General features: G+C 40.9%; 1 protein-coding gene across 6 annotated transcripts in view; it reads right to left on the minus strand.

Annotated features, from left to right (window-relative positions):
- SEPTIN7 (septin 7) overlaps positions 1–15,615 on the minus strand; it is a 53,002-nt gene that overhangs the window by 21,403 nt on the left and 15,984 nt on the right. For all 6 annotated transcript variants that reach the window (XM_033166267.1, XM_033166270.1, XM_033166269.1 and 3 more), the window contains 4 exons: positions 14,885–14,987; positions 6,348–6,454; positions 2,585–2,685; positions 909–1,043 (listed from right to left, as the gene is read on the minus strand). In XM_033166267.1, the coding sequence (XP_033022158.1) occupies positions 909–1,043; positions 2,585–2,685; positions 6,348–6,454; positions 14,885–14,987 (446 nt within the window). The remainder of the gene's footprint in view (positions 1–908; positions 1,044–2,584; positions 2,686–6,347; positions 6,455–14,884; positions 14,988–15,615) is intronic.

Consider the following 15,615-nt stretch of genomic DNA (forward strand, 5'->3'; position numbering starts at 1 on the left):
AAAAATGTAGCTTTCAGTGAGCCATTTGCTTTCAACCACCCAGCTCTTGCCTTTTTGAGACTGATGCTGCAAGCCTCACTGTCCCTGTATTTGGCTCTATCTAGTGTGGGGACTGGATGAAAGAAATTGAATGAAGCTGAATCCACATGGAGCTGAGAAACAAAGGTTGACAGGCACTATGGGCCTAGGAATGTGTTCAAGAACCAGTGACCTAGGTCAGCTCCATGCCAGCAACTTTACCCAGGATCATAGTGTATTTTAGCTTTTGTATCTGAAGCTATTACTTTAAGCTGCAAGTGCTGAAATTAAAAAATACATTGATTTGAACATTTGGTGTTAACAATACCAAGACAAACAAGGAAAGCTGAACCTAGTGCTATTCGGATGGCCCCTTGAACAACCAATACATCTGTGCTGAAAAAATCAATGCAACCTTTATAGAAAGCCTGGTGCCTTCCAGATGTTGCTGGACTACAAATCCCATCTAATGGGTGTAGGAGTTTAACATCTGGAAGGCATTAGGATGGCTCCTATAAGACGTCTTGCTTTAACGATAATAGCATGCCAATGACGCTGTAAAAAGGACCCCTAAATAACAAAACAATGTAGACTGTTGAACAGGATATTAGAAATCGCCAAGTTAAACATGGGAGAACCCCAAACAAATTCAATGGCTTTACTTTTGGTAAAATTAATGCTAAGTTGTTCCAGATGTTAGCTAGCACATCAATCTGCTTTTTCTGAGATAATATAACCATATCATCTGCATGCAGGAGGATTCTGACCTTTCTATTTCCTACAGAGGTAGGCATGCATCCAGTTTCCCAAGCAATCTAGCCAGATCATTAACATAGAGGCTGATACTGAATGAGAGAAAAAACACATCTCAAGCTACATTTCCTACTGACCCGTGTCCTGATGGAGCAATGAAGTATAAACAACACTGCACCCTGTTGTCTGGCATCTGACGTCTGTTCACACGTGATTCTGCATTAAGATAGTCTTCAAACTTGCTGTCAATGTAGTCGATAACCGGCTGCCAGCTAGAATATGCAAATACACATTTTTAAGAACCATCACTGACTTGTAACTTCAGTAGCATCACAGCAAATTGTTTGGCTGAATATTAATTAACCTGTTGGTGATACACTGAACACAAACATACTGTATAACTGATTCTTTTAATTTTAATACTTCACATTAAGGTGTTTGCATTCACCTGGTTTGCACTTATTTTCAGTAAATAGGAAGTGTTACTATAACAGCCATATGATTTTCCAATTCGGTGGTTTACCACAGGCAACTCTCAAGTTACGCAGGGTAGCATTCCAGGGATAGTGCAAAAAGCCAAAATAACGTTTAGTCAAAACACTCACTCTCTGCACCTCCGAACGCTCTCCCAAGGTGAGTACAATGGTGATTAGGATTGCCAAAGTTCTTTTCCTTGGACACCTGACCCATTTCTTACCTTCTTCTTCTTCTTTTTTAATGGCCAAGTGTGTAAAGCTAAATGCATACAAGTTTAATGTGCTTAAGTTGCGAATCAACTGTAGCAACTTGCTACAGTTTACTCCCATGTAAATGGCTAACTTCACGACTCCAACCACATGTAGAGTATAAGTCCTACTGAAATTAATGGGGCTTTACTCCCAAGTAGAATTAGGACTGGAGCCCAAGTGCCTAAGGAGAGGTGTACTCCCTGTGCCCTCTATGTTTTCTCCTTCTGCCACCATCTCCTGTGTTGTCTTTCCCCTCTCCTTCTTACAGTTGCTGCTGCTAGAATGCAGAGCAGTTCTTACAGCAGCAGAAGACCATTTTCTCTAATTTCCACCAGACTCAGGCTTTAAGGTAGGGCTGGGGAAACCTATGGTCCTACAGGTGTTGTTAGATTGCAAGTCTCAACATTCCCAACCATTAGCCATTTTAATTGGGGTTGAGGGGAGTTGGGAGTACAACAGTATTGGGCACAGGCTCCCACCTTGCTTTAAAGAGTGGCCCTTTAAAAGTCAGGAGAGAGAGCTTGCACAGTATTTCTCTGGCTACAAATAAGGGCCAGCTGCTGCAATAAAAGAAAAACAACCAGCTGTGGCAAGAGAGCCAAGTAGGAGAAGAAGTGGCTGCAACTAAAAGCCGGTGGTGCAAATGAGCACATCTATCTTATTGACAAGGCTGTGGGGTAATTCATTAAAAAATAATAATTAAAGTTAGCTATCTGCAGTTACTAGTCCTGATGCACAACAAGTGGCAGCAGAGTGAGAGTTTACTGTCTCTGATAGTATTTAAAGAAGAATACTTATAGTAACCAAGGGTGTGTTCCTGACCAGTTGTAATGAAATTACAGTGGTACCTCGGATTATATGTACCCGATCCATTCCGGGGTGCCATTCACACCCCGAAAAGTACGTAACCCAAATGTCCATTTTGCGCGGACATGCACAGAAGTGTCCGCGTGGCGAAATTCACTTCCGGGTTTGCAGGGTTCGTAACCCAAAAAAACGCAACCCGAAGCGGACGTAACCCAAGGTACCACTGTACTGTTGTTCTAAATTAGTAGCCACCACTCCTAATATTAGAACATGCTTACCAATTGCTATTATCCACAGCATCACCAAATCCGGGTGTGTCAACTATTGTTAGTAGCAGCTGAACACCACCTTCTTTAATTAGAACTTTAGACTGTTCAACCTGAAAATTAAAAGAATTAAAAATTAGATATATGAAAAAATCACATTTTAAACATATGAAAATGGTACTTTTAAGTAAAAAAAAACTGATGAACACCACCTTCCAAGTACACTACATTCCTATTAATTTATTCTAAATAAATATTAAAGCTCAGAATTTGTTTTTATTTCTGTTAATTGGAAAGCATTTTTATGGAGCTCCTGCTGAGTTGAAAAATACAGAAGGAGGGAGGGAGAGCAAATTCAGTTTATGGAACTGCCTCAGATCCATTTTCCTGAGATTCCCAGTTTTTATTTCAAAATGGGAGCAAGCTATGTTTTGTGAGGGTATGCTTGAAACTGTATGGACCAATCATGGCTGCCGAGAGGAATGGACTGAGGGTAAAAATGTTCTGGGCCCACAGCCAGCAGGGGGCCTCGATTCTGAGCGCAAAGTCCCCTTATGGAAGGAGATATAAAATGGCTGCATATCTTCACAACGGACATGTGAGATAGGTTCAGGTGACTGGCCCAAGGAGGAAATGTGAAATTGCACATCTTCAGAGCATCTTTGTTGCTGGTGTTTATCAAGATTGCCTAAGTGGTTTAGTTGTTTTTTGCTGTAAAATATAAAGAGTGGAATGAAGGGTGTGGGGATGCTTGCTTTCCTGGACCTGTGCGGTTTTATTTCTATTGTCTCATCACCTCCTTTTGCCTCTGAATGCTACATTACATTTATGCAGGTGCAAATGTTCATTTTTAACATATTTAATTTAAAAATAGGTCCTCAAGTTGTCCAAATGCAGCACTACTGTTTTTACTCTGAGTTGGGTTCTTTGCTCAGGAGTCAGTAAAGAAGCAGCAAATTACATTGCCAGCAGCCTCCTCCTGTACTTAAAAGAAGCAGCACCGATCAATCTTGCTCAGGGCAGAGACAGACAGATCCCAGCATTCTGGGGGTAACCAGAGGAGTTGAGGCACCAGAGCTGGTGTCTGATGACACTGGTGAAGGGTGTGCCTGCTACTACTGCTAATGGGTTGCGGTGCTCAGCTACTTAGTGGACAGCAACCTTGGAGAACCTCCTGCTCTTCACACAGACGATGTCAGATACATCCTCCTTAGGGATGTCAATGTCCAGCAACAGGCTGAGCTCCCTGCTCCCCTCTTATTCCAAAAGGAAAGACCCGACAGACTGCTGCCAGTGCCTATTGTCTCTTCAAATAGCTTCCTGACAGTTGGAACATGCTTCCTCCTCCCACCACCATGAGCAGAACAGATTAGCCTGACCATGTGTGAACCAGTCTGACCACTCGTGCTTCTGCTACTGTCAGCACCTCTGCTGCCACCACAGCTGCTACAAAGACGCCTCATTCTATGTGCTACGTAATGTGTGTTGCTGCACTGGCTCTGTGCGTGTGTGCAATGCTTGGTGTACTCACACAAGAATTACACAAGACACACACACCCAAAAGAAGAAGCCACTAAGGCACACATAACAGAACACAGCTATGACTGGAGAGAGGATGAAAACTCTAAGATAAAGCACAGGAAATACACATTTTCTTATTTTAAAAATTACTATATGAAGGATGAAACAGATTAATTGGGGAAGGCACCCAAACAAACTGACCATGCCCTTTCAAATGTTCTCTTTAAAAAACTAACAAAAGAGTAAAGCCGGGGGGGGGGGATAATGGTTTTAAGACTTCACCATATCTCCCGTCAAGTGACTGGAGAGTGTGAAATTTTCTGCCCATGAACTGGAAAGCAAGAGCTGTCTCAAGAAGCTCCCCACCCTGTTTTAGCCCTGGATTGGAAGGAAAGCTTGTCAAAAGGTGAAGCCCAACTCCCCTCATATAGAATTTACAGAGATTTCTCTATTCATTTCTAGAAGATCAATTAGACGATTTCAAAATTAAAATTGGGCTTCTGAAATATTAGTCATTATCCTAAACACAATATCCAATTTAATATTCAAACTAGAGTTCATCACCATTTCATTCCTCTTGGTAAATTTATTTTTTTCTTTATTAATTTTAAGGAATGTGTGTATCCATACATGGTCAAATTCTCAGAAAACAGCCTCAACTGGAAGGAATCCAGAAAACAGCTGTAAACTAGTGTCAATCTCTTTTAAGAGCTCGAATGAATCCTATCTAGTTTTAGAAGTATTCTCAAAGGGTTCAGGGAAAATAAATTAGCTCCAATCCTGGAATGTAAAACTTTCCTTAGCAAGTCCATTCCAAATGTCTATTTTCCCATGCACCGCACTTAAGCAGGTCACACAGATCAAGTTCAAGTTAACAATATTATGCCAGACTGTGGAATATTAAAGCTCTCTTGCTAGATCACGCATTTCCTAAAGGATGACACGTTCTCTGGTGACCCCCCCCCCTTTCAAAAATAAGTTTCAAATGTCTATTTCACAGGATATGATTAGGTTCATGTTCAGTTCCCTGCTATGAAGCCAGTTCTAAACACATCCAGGAATTTGAAGAGTCTTCAAACCCAGAGGAAAGCAAAATCCAGAGAAGAATAAAGGCTTGTTTTTTTACGTAAGTTGTAAAAAAATACTTCATGCAGTTTCAAATGTAGTTCAACAAGTTTCTTTTCTTAAATTTAATATCTACTTATTGCCTGGGAATTAATGAAGCAGCAACAGAAAGAATCGGGACTTGTTTTCTTTCAAAAGCAAGCATGATCAACATAAGCCTTTCTAATGTTTAGACTTACCAGCTTTTTCAAATACACATAACAGTATGTGGCATCCCTCATTCTCTCCTATCCCAATTTCCTTATTATAAAATATTTTAAAATATTTCATAGCAGCGTCAAGGGTAATGCAAGTGAGGAAAGTCTAAATAGATAGTTAATAGAATAACTATCAAGTGTTCAAAAGTAAACAAAATTTTCCAAATATCTGCAGAAGTACCTCCTTCCCTTGAGCCAATAAGGATATTACAATCTGCAGGAGATAGTCTTCTTCTGTGTGATGCCCCCCAAACTGTGAACCCTCCAACTGTCATTTTTATTGCCAATTTTAATGTATATTTTATATTATTTGTAAGCCACTTATGTGGTATACAGATTACGTTAAAGAAATGAAAATTGAAGACATTTTAAAACCACAATTTCCTATCAGCTAACAACACAATTCTGGCAACATCTATTCAGAAGACAGTCCTACTGAATTCAATGGGGGTTACTCAAAGGTAAGCAGCATTAGGATTGCAGTCTAAGCCATCAGTAATCACAAATGACTGAATAATGTTATCAGAAGGTACTCTTCAGATATGTTGAAGAATTACTTCACAGCTAAGATGCAATTGCAGTAATATATATGCATATACATTTTCATTTATACGCGAGAGATCAACACGCTACTAGTATCCTAATAGTAGCCTCCATTTGCAGACAAACATATACAGTGGTACCTCGGTTTTCGAACGTTTCTGTTGACGAACATTTCGGTTTTTGAACGCCATAAACCTGGAAGTAAAAATGCTTCCATTTCCAAACATGCCTTGGAAGTCGAACATGCCACGCGGCTTCTGCTGAGTGCAAGATCCTGAGGCCTAGCTGAGTTTTCGAACATTTCAGAACTCAAACATTCTTCCAGAACGGATTATGTTAAAAAACGGAGGTACCACTGTTAGAATAAAAATACATTTTTCCATGCAAACCTGCACAGTCTTTTTAATTCTATGTGAAGGCCCTGGATACTCCGCAGAATACAGGTCTGTCAGGAATAACGAGTTGATTAGTGTTGATTTCCCCAATCCAGATTCACCTATTTAAGGAAAAAAAGTTAATATTAATGCAATTAGAATGATCATATAGTTAGAATGATCACATAAATGCTTACTGACTGGCCTATAAATTTGAACGCAGTGGAAAACAGTTGAAGGCAACACCCAGCTTGATGTAGCTGAGAGGGAAACATTGTGTTATCATTTAAAAACAAAACAACCAATAAGCCTATAACAACCTTTCCAAACATAAGAGACATTTCTATACTAAAAAGGGTTTATTGCAGATAGCTCATACATTACAGTGCAACACTGACCATATATGCTCAAAAGTCCTATTGAATTCAATGGGGCTTACTCCCAGATATGCAGGATTAGGACTGCAGCCTTATTGTTTCTATATAAACAGAGGTCCTCTAGTTTGGGCTGGGCTTCGTAGCCCTTGTTTATTTTCTGTTAGCCAGTTGCAATATCCAATTCCACGATGATACTGATATGATGTGGTAACAAACTTTCCTGCTCACTTTCCGTTTGTTTATAATGTAGAATCCCTACTGGCTCTGATTAGCAGTAATAATTGGTCCCTCCCACCCCCCAAGCAATTTGCCCAGCTTCCTGTATGTTTACAACAGTAAATTTTACAAACTACCCCAGCCTCTCAAGCTAGGGCAGTTGCATCTATGGTGCCTGCCTTTGTGGATAACTGATGTAAAGGCTCTTGCTTCTTTCTCATCTTTTGAAGCAAGGGAAGGGAGATTTTTGAATTTTTATCTTTAACAAGATCCATGAGTTCCAGACGTCATCTGAAAATCAAATTCCAGATCCACCTAGTCTTAAAATTCCAATCAACAGGAAGAGGATGAGTCGCCTTGTAAATAAGTCAATAAAAGTTGCCAGCATGCAAAAATGTTTTTACTAGTTAGCGGCTGTCAGAAGGAGGATTAAAAGCCCTATCCCTCTGCCTCTCCTCCTCTAGCCTGACCCACTCATATGCATGCAATTCCTTCTTGCCTATTGTTACCAAGCTATAACCAATAGAAGGCATTTCTCAAGCCTGGTTTTGATGTTGAGAGGTGATTTACAGGGAGGTTACAGCTGGGGAAGGGAGAACACATTTGGTGCCCACAATACTTTTCCGGTTAATAAATGTGTCTGTGGGTTCCAGAATCAGGTGGCTCCTGATTTAAATACAGTGGTGCCTCAGATTAAGAACTTAATTAGTTCTGGAGGTCTGTTCTTAACCTGAGGTACCACTTTAGCTAATGGGGCCTCCCACTACCGCCACACAATTTCTGTTTTCACCCTGAAGCAAAGTTCTTAACCTGAGGTACTACTTCTGGGTTAGTGGAGTCTGTAACCTGAAGCGTCTGTAACCCGAGGTACCACTGTACTCAGTAGAAGCGTAGCTGAACCAGTATTTTGTGTGCCAGTAAGAACAACAAAGCCTCAAGGTTAGGAATAATATATCTCTTCTCTAAAATATCTTGTATTTTTAATAAAAAGTGAGTGTGTCTGCAAACTCCAAGCCTGCTTACTGGGCCACTGGAATGGGGTACTCCATTCAAGAGGCTGGCCTTGACATTCAGCACTCCTAGCAAAGAAGGGGGTAATGCTGATTGAGATGGAGATGTATTGCCAGGTGTTAGCATATTAAGTAAATGAAACCAAGTCAGAAAAAAACAATGCGTCTTGTTGAGAGGTAAAGGCTTCCTGCCCTAGATTCTTCTAAGGCATTAGAAATTGGGGCAAAGAGCAATCTGCACTGACCTGAAGACGCCACTAACTTGACATTTTGACTGGCCAATTCCTGTAAAAGTCAGACTTTTATGGCTTTGATCACAGAGGTAGCGGCCAAATCTAGAGATTTGTTTTCAGATATAGAACTTAAAACCTCAGATGGATCACTGGAGAGAGGTTAAAATCACAGGCCCATGGAGCCTCAACTGCTTTGGCAACCAGGTTACCTACCGTGCACAGTTTGCTAGGCTATAGTAAGGGAATAAAAACAAAAACAACGTTCTTTTTGGAATCTGAGTTAGATATGCACCAGTCAGCACTATTTATGTAGCAATTCTACAAACATCTTTTAGGCTTTCCTACGTACTGCAAGCTGCCTAAATCTGCTGAGTCAGCAGAAAGTCTTGTTTGAGAAAGTAAAGATTCAACTTATCCAATGCAAGGCTTATATCAGGGGTCGCCAAACTAAGGCCCACGGGCCAGATACGGCCCGAGCTAGCCAATTATCCGCCCCCCGACCGCTCTTACCGGCGCGGCACAGCTGCCCATCTCCGGGTCGATGCGGCACCGGAAATAGCTTGTGCACGTGCGCAAGCGTCATTTCTGGGTCTGTGGAGGCCCGTGCGCATGCGCATAAGCTATTTCCGGCGCCGTGCTGCAAGTGCACTGGAAATGCCGCTTGCACATGCGCACAAGCTATTTCCAGTCGCGCCACGCCAGAAGTGCACCGGAAGTGTGTGCGTGTGCGTATGGGCGCATGCTCCCCTGCCCTCTGTGCGATCAGTGCTGGAGGAACCAGCCCGAGGCCGGGTAAGTTTGCCAACCCCTGCCTTATATAAAAAGTTTACTAATATTCCAGGCATCATACCTTAAACTAGCAACAGTAAGGCCAGCTACTGCCCCTTAAATTAAATTCATGTTTACTTGCCTACTGGATGCAGTCAGATTGCTTGGGATATGACTGTATATAAGAAGCCAAAAGATCAGTGTCAGTCTCAAGTCAAGCAAAGCCTGAAACACTTCTCCAGCTGTGAAGATACCCATTCCCTGTCCCTTCAAGCAACCTATCCATGAATGCCTTCCAACAGTATACTACCGGTAATTTCAAGTATGATCCAGGCTATTCCCAGAACTTTTTCCACCTGGGGAAAGCTGCAATTTTTTCAGTAGTCTCTTCTGCTGCTGCTCACTGGAACTGTTCCACTAAACTGGATAGACAGGTTGATTTGATTTTCTACAACTCATGTAGAAAAGCAACCATACCTTAACAGTGTTTTTGCAGCTTTAAAAATATATTTTGAAACTACAAGTGCAAATCCTCAAAAGCAATTCACACTTGTAATTTGTTGGCCAGTGTGAACACAGTTGCTGCTATATAAAAATTTGATGTAGGTTTTAAGTGTTATATATACACTGGTTAACATAAGTTTGTTTTTAGATTGGTAAATTTCCTTAATTATGGAGCAAGATGACTTGCACTGCAATTACAGAATTACTCTTTGAATAAACCTATGCTTTTGTGGACACTATATAATTTCCCACTGCCTGTTAGAGAAAAATGTACACTTGTATTAGATTAGCAACCTTTTTAAAAGAACATCTTATGAATTAATGAAAATTTGGATTGGAACTTACTAGAAAGCAAATCATATGAAGTTAGACTTACAATATATAGCTGAAAGGGTACAGCTGTATTTGAGACAGTACAGGCAGCGACCATTTCATGCACTTGTTCCATTCCCGGCCCCCGCACATTGGCAGAGCACATTTAAGCACGTTCTGCCCCCCCTTCTGCCTTATTCCGGGTCCAAAAGGATCCACATGTCAATTGGACACACCTAAAATGGTTGCCCCCTGTATCTGAGTGAGTTCTATCAAGCTAAATTTCAGCCCTGCTTTTGGATGTCTATTTGCATGACTGGACCGTTTGCAGTCACAAAATCAAAGATTCTACACAAGTTATAGTCCTGAACTGTTTATCACATTTTCTGCATATGCTTTATATAAAATACAACTGGTATTACCATATAAAACCCTAAACAACTTGGGACCAGTTTACCTACAAGATCACCCTACCCCACATGCCCACTCAACTGTTTCCACATTTGTAAGAATTAAATTGTGAAATTGTGGCAGCACCTGCACCTTGGAACTCCCTGCCACTTGAAATCAAGCAAGCGCCTTCACTGTACTATTCGGTGCCTGCTAAAAACATTCCTGTTTAGGCAAGCCTACCCAGATGCTTAGAAAGTTGAGCCAATTTTAAGGTGTTTTAGTATTTTAACTTTTGTATAATTTTATTTTATGTTTTTGTAAACGGCTTTGAGGGTTTGTTTGTTTTTTTACAATCAAGTGGTATATATATTTTAATGAAATAAATAAGAGCCAAGCATCTAATTTTTCTCCATTGCATTTGGTAAAGTGATGAATGTTTTGTTTGTTTCATAAAACAAGAATAGCAATTCAATTGGCTCCCAGTTACAACAATGCAACATAACTATTTCACAATTTTAGAATGAGGGAACACTTGCACACACCACAAGGAAACCATTAACTTAGCTGAAATAGGTTTACTTCAGGAAATTGTCATTCCCCATGAATCTCAAGTTGTATTAATGACTTTAATGTTCCTTTGCAAGTGTCCCACAGATTTGTCCTTCCATCATGTATAACTCCAGCTACTCCACTGGAAAACCTGCACCATTCTTCCTCGCAGCAAACCCTGAAGAAGGGATGGGGTAGGAAGGAGCGGAACAGGACATAATCCTGCAGACTTCCACAAACAAGAGAATCACAGGAACATGTGAAGAGTGGAAGCTCACTAAATTATCATCATCTAAGAAACTGTCCAAGAATAAGTGGGAAGCACTCAAGGACATTCCCATAAATAACTATCCCTTGGCCAAGTTTCATGAAATACAGTGGTACCTCGGGTTACAGACGCTTCAGGTTACAGACTCCGCTAACCCAGAAATAGTATCTTGGGTTAAGAACTTTGCTTCAGAATGAGAACAGAAATCGTGCCACCGCAACATGGCGGCAGTGGGAGGTCCCATTAGCTAAAGTGGTGCCTCAGGTTAAGAAGAGTTTCAGGTTAAGAAAAGACCTCCGGAACGAATTAAGTTCTTAACACGAGGTACCACTGTACTGTGATTTTTCTTTTAAGGCAGAGGCACAATAACCACCTGTCTGAGGCAATTTTAACATCCTGACATCTCTAAAGAAAACACTATTTAAAAAATCTAATTACAGGGGAATAGCCACTTATGCTGGGGTTCCGTTCCCAACCACTGTAAATGTCACCAGGATGCACAGGAGTGTGGATTCCTCTGTTCCACCCCATTCTGGCAGTCCCTTCCCACTTTCAGAGCCAAAAATGGCACGTGTGCACATTCATGTGTGAATGGGGAGTTGCGTATATTCCCCAATGGTTTTCAATAGCCAGGTAGGGAACTAGTTCTGCTTGCATTCATTTGCAAGTCTACATTCCTCCAGTTTGAGTGACAATATCAGCTTAAATCAATTCCAAGTAGACAGGACAGACCCATATATCACACTGAAAGCTTCCGACTACAGAGTTTAAACAAGAGTTGTTGTTTTTTGGAGGGAGAGGCAATTTCACACATCACTGTCGGGTGAGTAACCAAAAGGCAGGGAGATCCCAGACTCGGCAAGTCATGTATTACATGGGGAATGTGGCTCTGCATGGCACTTTGCATAAGTAGAGCCAGCAAATGATTTACTATTATATTATGCCTACATCTTCTCATCAAACAGCTCCCAAGAAACTCCATCATTCAGCTACCGACACCTGCTCCATTCTCTTCTCAGTAACTTCCAGTGCATTACTCTAGGTCAGCTAAAAAAAACCCAACCCCATTAGAACAAATAACAGATTTTCCTAAGATATATTGGGATGATGGGATAGTTATCCCTACAAATCCAGTGTTCCCAGTAATGGGTGTTCCAATTCAGCCAAGTGTTTGAGAAAGTGAGGGCAGGAAACAAGAGGAATATAATCCATTTGAATCAGGATCCAATCCTTCCTTGGAATATCTGAAACACTGCAAGAAGTGCCCATCCCAAAACAAAGAACCACAGCATTAAACTTTTAAAAATGTGCACTACAGTATTAGATAAGCTCTTATGCCACACACATACTATGTGCATAAGAGCCTAAACTGCTCAATAAAAAAGTGATGCTAAAGAAATAATTTAGTTAAGGTGCCAAACAATGTATGGAACTGACCAGCTTTAATGTTTAAAATCAATGTTAAAAAGCCACCAGCATTATGTATTTCAAATAACTGGAAGTACATTTATTAATAAACTGAAGAATGCAGTTCTGCAACTACAGAGAATGATAATATGCAGCTTTTCTAGATAAAAACATCTGAACAAGTTATTTGGCTCCACTACAGTTCTTTTGCACAGACATTTTAGCTGACCTTTGCCTCCATCACAATCCTTTCTCTGCTCTAGTTTGAGAAATTGAAATGCAGGAAGTTCACACCCCTAACCAGAAAAGCCTGAAGAAAACGATCCAAGTAAAACTACTCCAGCTTCTGAATGAATATGAATTAACAATTTTTACAGAAACTAAATGCAGCCATCTAGGCAACTAATAATGAGAGCAGGACAACTGGCACAGATGAAGAAATTCTTGGCAAACCTACAATCAACATTTCATGCATCTTTTATGCATGGACAACAGCCAGTCAGATCAGGGAACTTATTCACAAACAGAAGAAAAGTGGATTTAATGTAGTTTTAACACCAAACTCTTGTAATTGAAATTCAAAGCAAGATTATGTGCAATGAAATATTGCAATTTTGCCATTTATTCACCACTTTGGAAAAACGGGGTTGTTCATTTCAATGCCTTGATGAAAAGCACTTGAGCAAGTCCTCCATATTTGTTCATGAAACAACGTTCAGCCATGTCATTTTGAGGTTTTAATACCCTCTACAGCACTGAATGCCTGTTGTCAGGTAGTAAGTGACAGCCTACACCACCCATATAAACTGTAATATTGTACACTTGAAGTGAATACAGAGCCGTTATTGGCCTGGTTCACATGTCCTGCTAAGCCAAATTATGGCCTAGTATAGGGGTGGGGAACTTGTGGTCTGCAAATCGCCAGTGGGTCCACTTCAGCCCACAAGGCCGTTTCCCCCAAACCACATTCAATTGCCAATCAAGAACAGGATTGTGCAGCCAAGGCAACAGGATTTAATCCCCACTCATCAAAAGTGAAATTAGAAGCAGCCTTGCACTTCTCCTTTAAATGAGTGAGTGGGTAACGCCTCGTCTCAAGCACCCACTATGCTTAAAAGAGAAGTGTAGAGCTGCTTTAAAGGCTTTAATATAGCCCCCCATGCTCCTGTTTCAGCCTCCAGAGACTCTAAGGGGGTGGGGGCTGCCTTAAATACCTCTGCAAACAGCAAAGGGCTTTGAAGCTGCTTGTCAGGTATGTGGAAAACCCACATAAGCAATTTTGAGAGGTGGGCGGGGCTGCCCACCTCTCAATCACGTTACGGTGATGTAGTTGCCCAATACATAGGCAGGGCATTTGGAGCCGAAAAGTTTCTCGTAGCTTAGTGGTGCTACACAAGCATGTGGGCTCCCAGAGAGGAGCTTGCAACCACTTGGTTCCTTCTTTGTTCTTTCTGCTGCCACCCCATGCTGAGCTAAGCCAACCTTTATCCAAACCCAGGCTTGTGGGTTAAGCTCTCTCTAGATTTGCCACAAACTGGTTTGGCTTAGTGTGACATATGAACCAAGCCAGAATGAAACAATGTTTTTTTACCCTTCCTTTGCATGCTCTGATAGTTTCCAGATTGGATTACTGCAATGTGCTCTATGTTGCGATGCCCTTGAAGACAACTTGGAAACTTCAGTTGGTCCAAAAGGCAGCAGCCAGATTACCGTATCTTCCGGTCTTCCACTAATATCTCATATAACCCGTTTTAAAACTGCACTGCTTGCCACATCGTTTCCAGGCCCAATTGAAGTGTTCACGTTGGTGTTTAAACCCCTAAACAGCTCAGGCTCCAAATATCTGAAAGACCACCTCCTTCCCTACAGACCCTCTTGAAAACTGGGATCAGCAGGGGACCTTTTGGTAGTTCCTCCACCCTCAGAGGCTCGGCAACGGCCTGGGAGAGTGCATTCTTAGTGGAAGCCACTAAGTTGTGGAACTCCCTTCCCACAGAGCACCTGGCAGCTTCATTGTACAGCTTCCAGAGAATGCTAAAGATGCACCTCCTTACCCAAGCCTTTGACATTTGAGGTGTAAATTTACAGAATCCATCTTAATGTTATGATCATAAGTTGTTTCAAGCTCTTTTTAATATTATGTTTTAATGAGACCTTAGGGTGAAGAGCAGGTAATAATTAAATAAATAATAAAGCATTATAAAGATTCAAGTAAATGTCTGTTCAAAGCTTTTCAACTCAACTTCTCCCTTCCACAAAAATCTAAACCTTATTTATTGAAATCATCACAACCTGAATGCCTAGTGCCACTTGCTAAGAGCAGGGCAAGCATTTTCTAACCCTGCAATACACCCTGTAACCACATTTAAACTTTCTTTCTTTGCATACTCAAAGCAATGAATGTCCAAAGTGGAATTTAAAGTATGACACAGGCAATTTGTTAATATGTACATTATCTATTTTTTTTTAATAAGGAAGGCAGTCACCAGTTGACACATGCCAAAGTACAACTTACCTACAACCATGAGTGTGAATTCAAACCCTCTCTTCACTGACTTTCTATAAACTTGATTGGGGAGATTTGCAAACCCCACATATCCTTCAAGGTTCTTCTGTTGCTAAGACAAAAATATAGAAAATCAGATTATTGTCTAGGAAAATTATAATTTCATATTGATTATGGACAACTATAGAAGTGCTTATTCTACATGTTAATTACCAAAAGATAGTGCCTTCCCAGCACTTCAACTTGTATACACACCCTTCCTACCCCCTGTAAATATTTTTAGTCAATCACATAATTTTGAACATCTGAATACACAATGCAAGGGCATTCAGGACTCATGACACTTCTGTTCATGGCATGAACATACTGACTGACCCCAGAAGCAAACAGCAAGAACTTGGAAGGTAATTCCCTGCTGGGAATGCATATTTTCAAATACCGCTCATTCTATCATCTGCAATAGGCACAGAACTTCAGCCATCTGTAAAAAATTTGTGGCTCCCTCATTTGACTGGCTCTGGCAAATGCTTCAGAAAAGCCTAGCAGTTGCCCAGGGCCAGGTGATTGGCTACAACTGCTTGTTTTGAGCCAGCTCTCATTTTAGGAAGAACTAAGAGAGTCTCAGCTGTGTGGTTTAAAAACAGTGGGTGCAACAGCATAGTTATGGCTTCCTACTATCCATTTAACTGTTATTTTAGACTGAAGAAATAAAATTCAGAAGTTAACAAAGCTCTCTTTGC

This window comes from Lacerta agilis, chromosome 12 (assembly GCF_009819535.1).
Source record: "Lacerta agilis isolate rLacAgi1 chromosome 12, rLacAgi1.pri, whole genome shotgun sequence".
NCBI classification, from domain to species: domain Eukaryota; kingdom Metazoa; phylum Chordata; class Lepidosauria; order Squamata; family Lacertidae; genus Lacerta; species Lacerta agilis.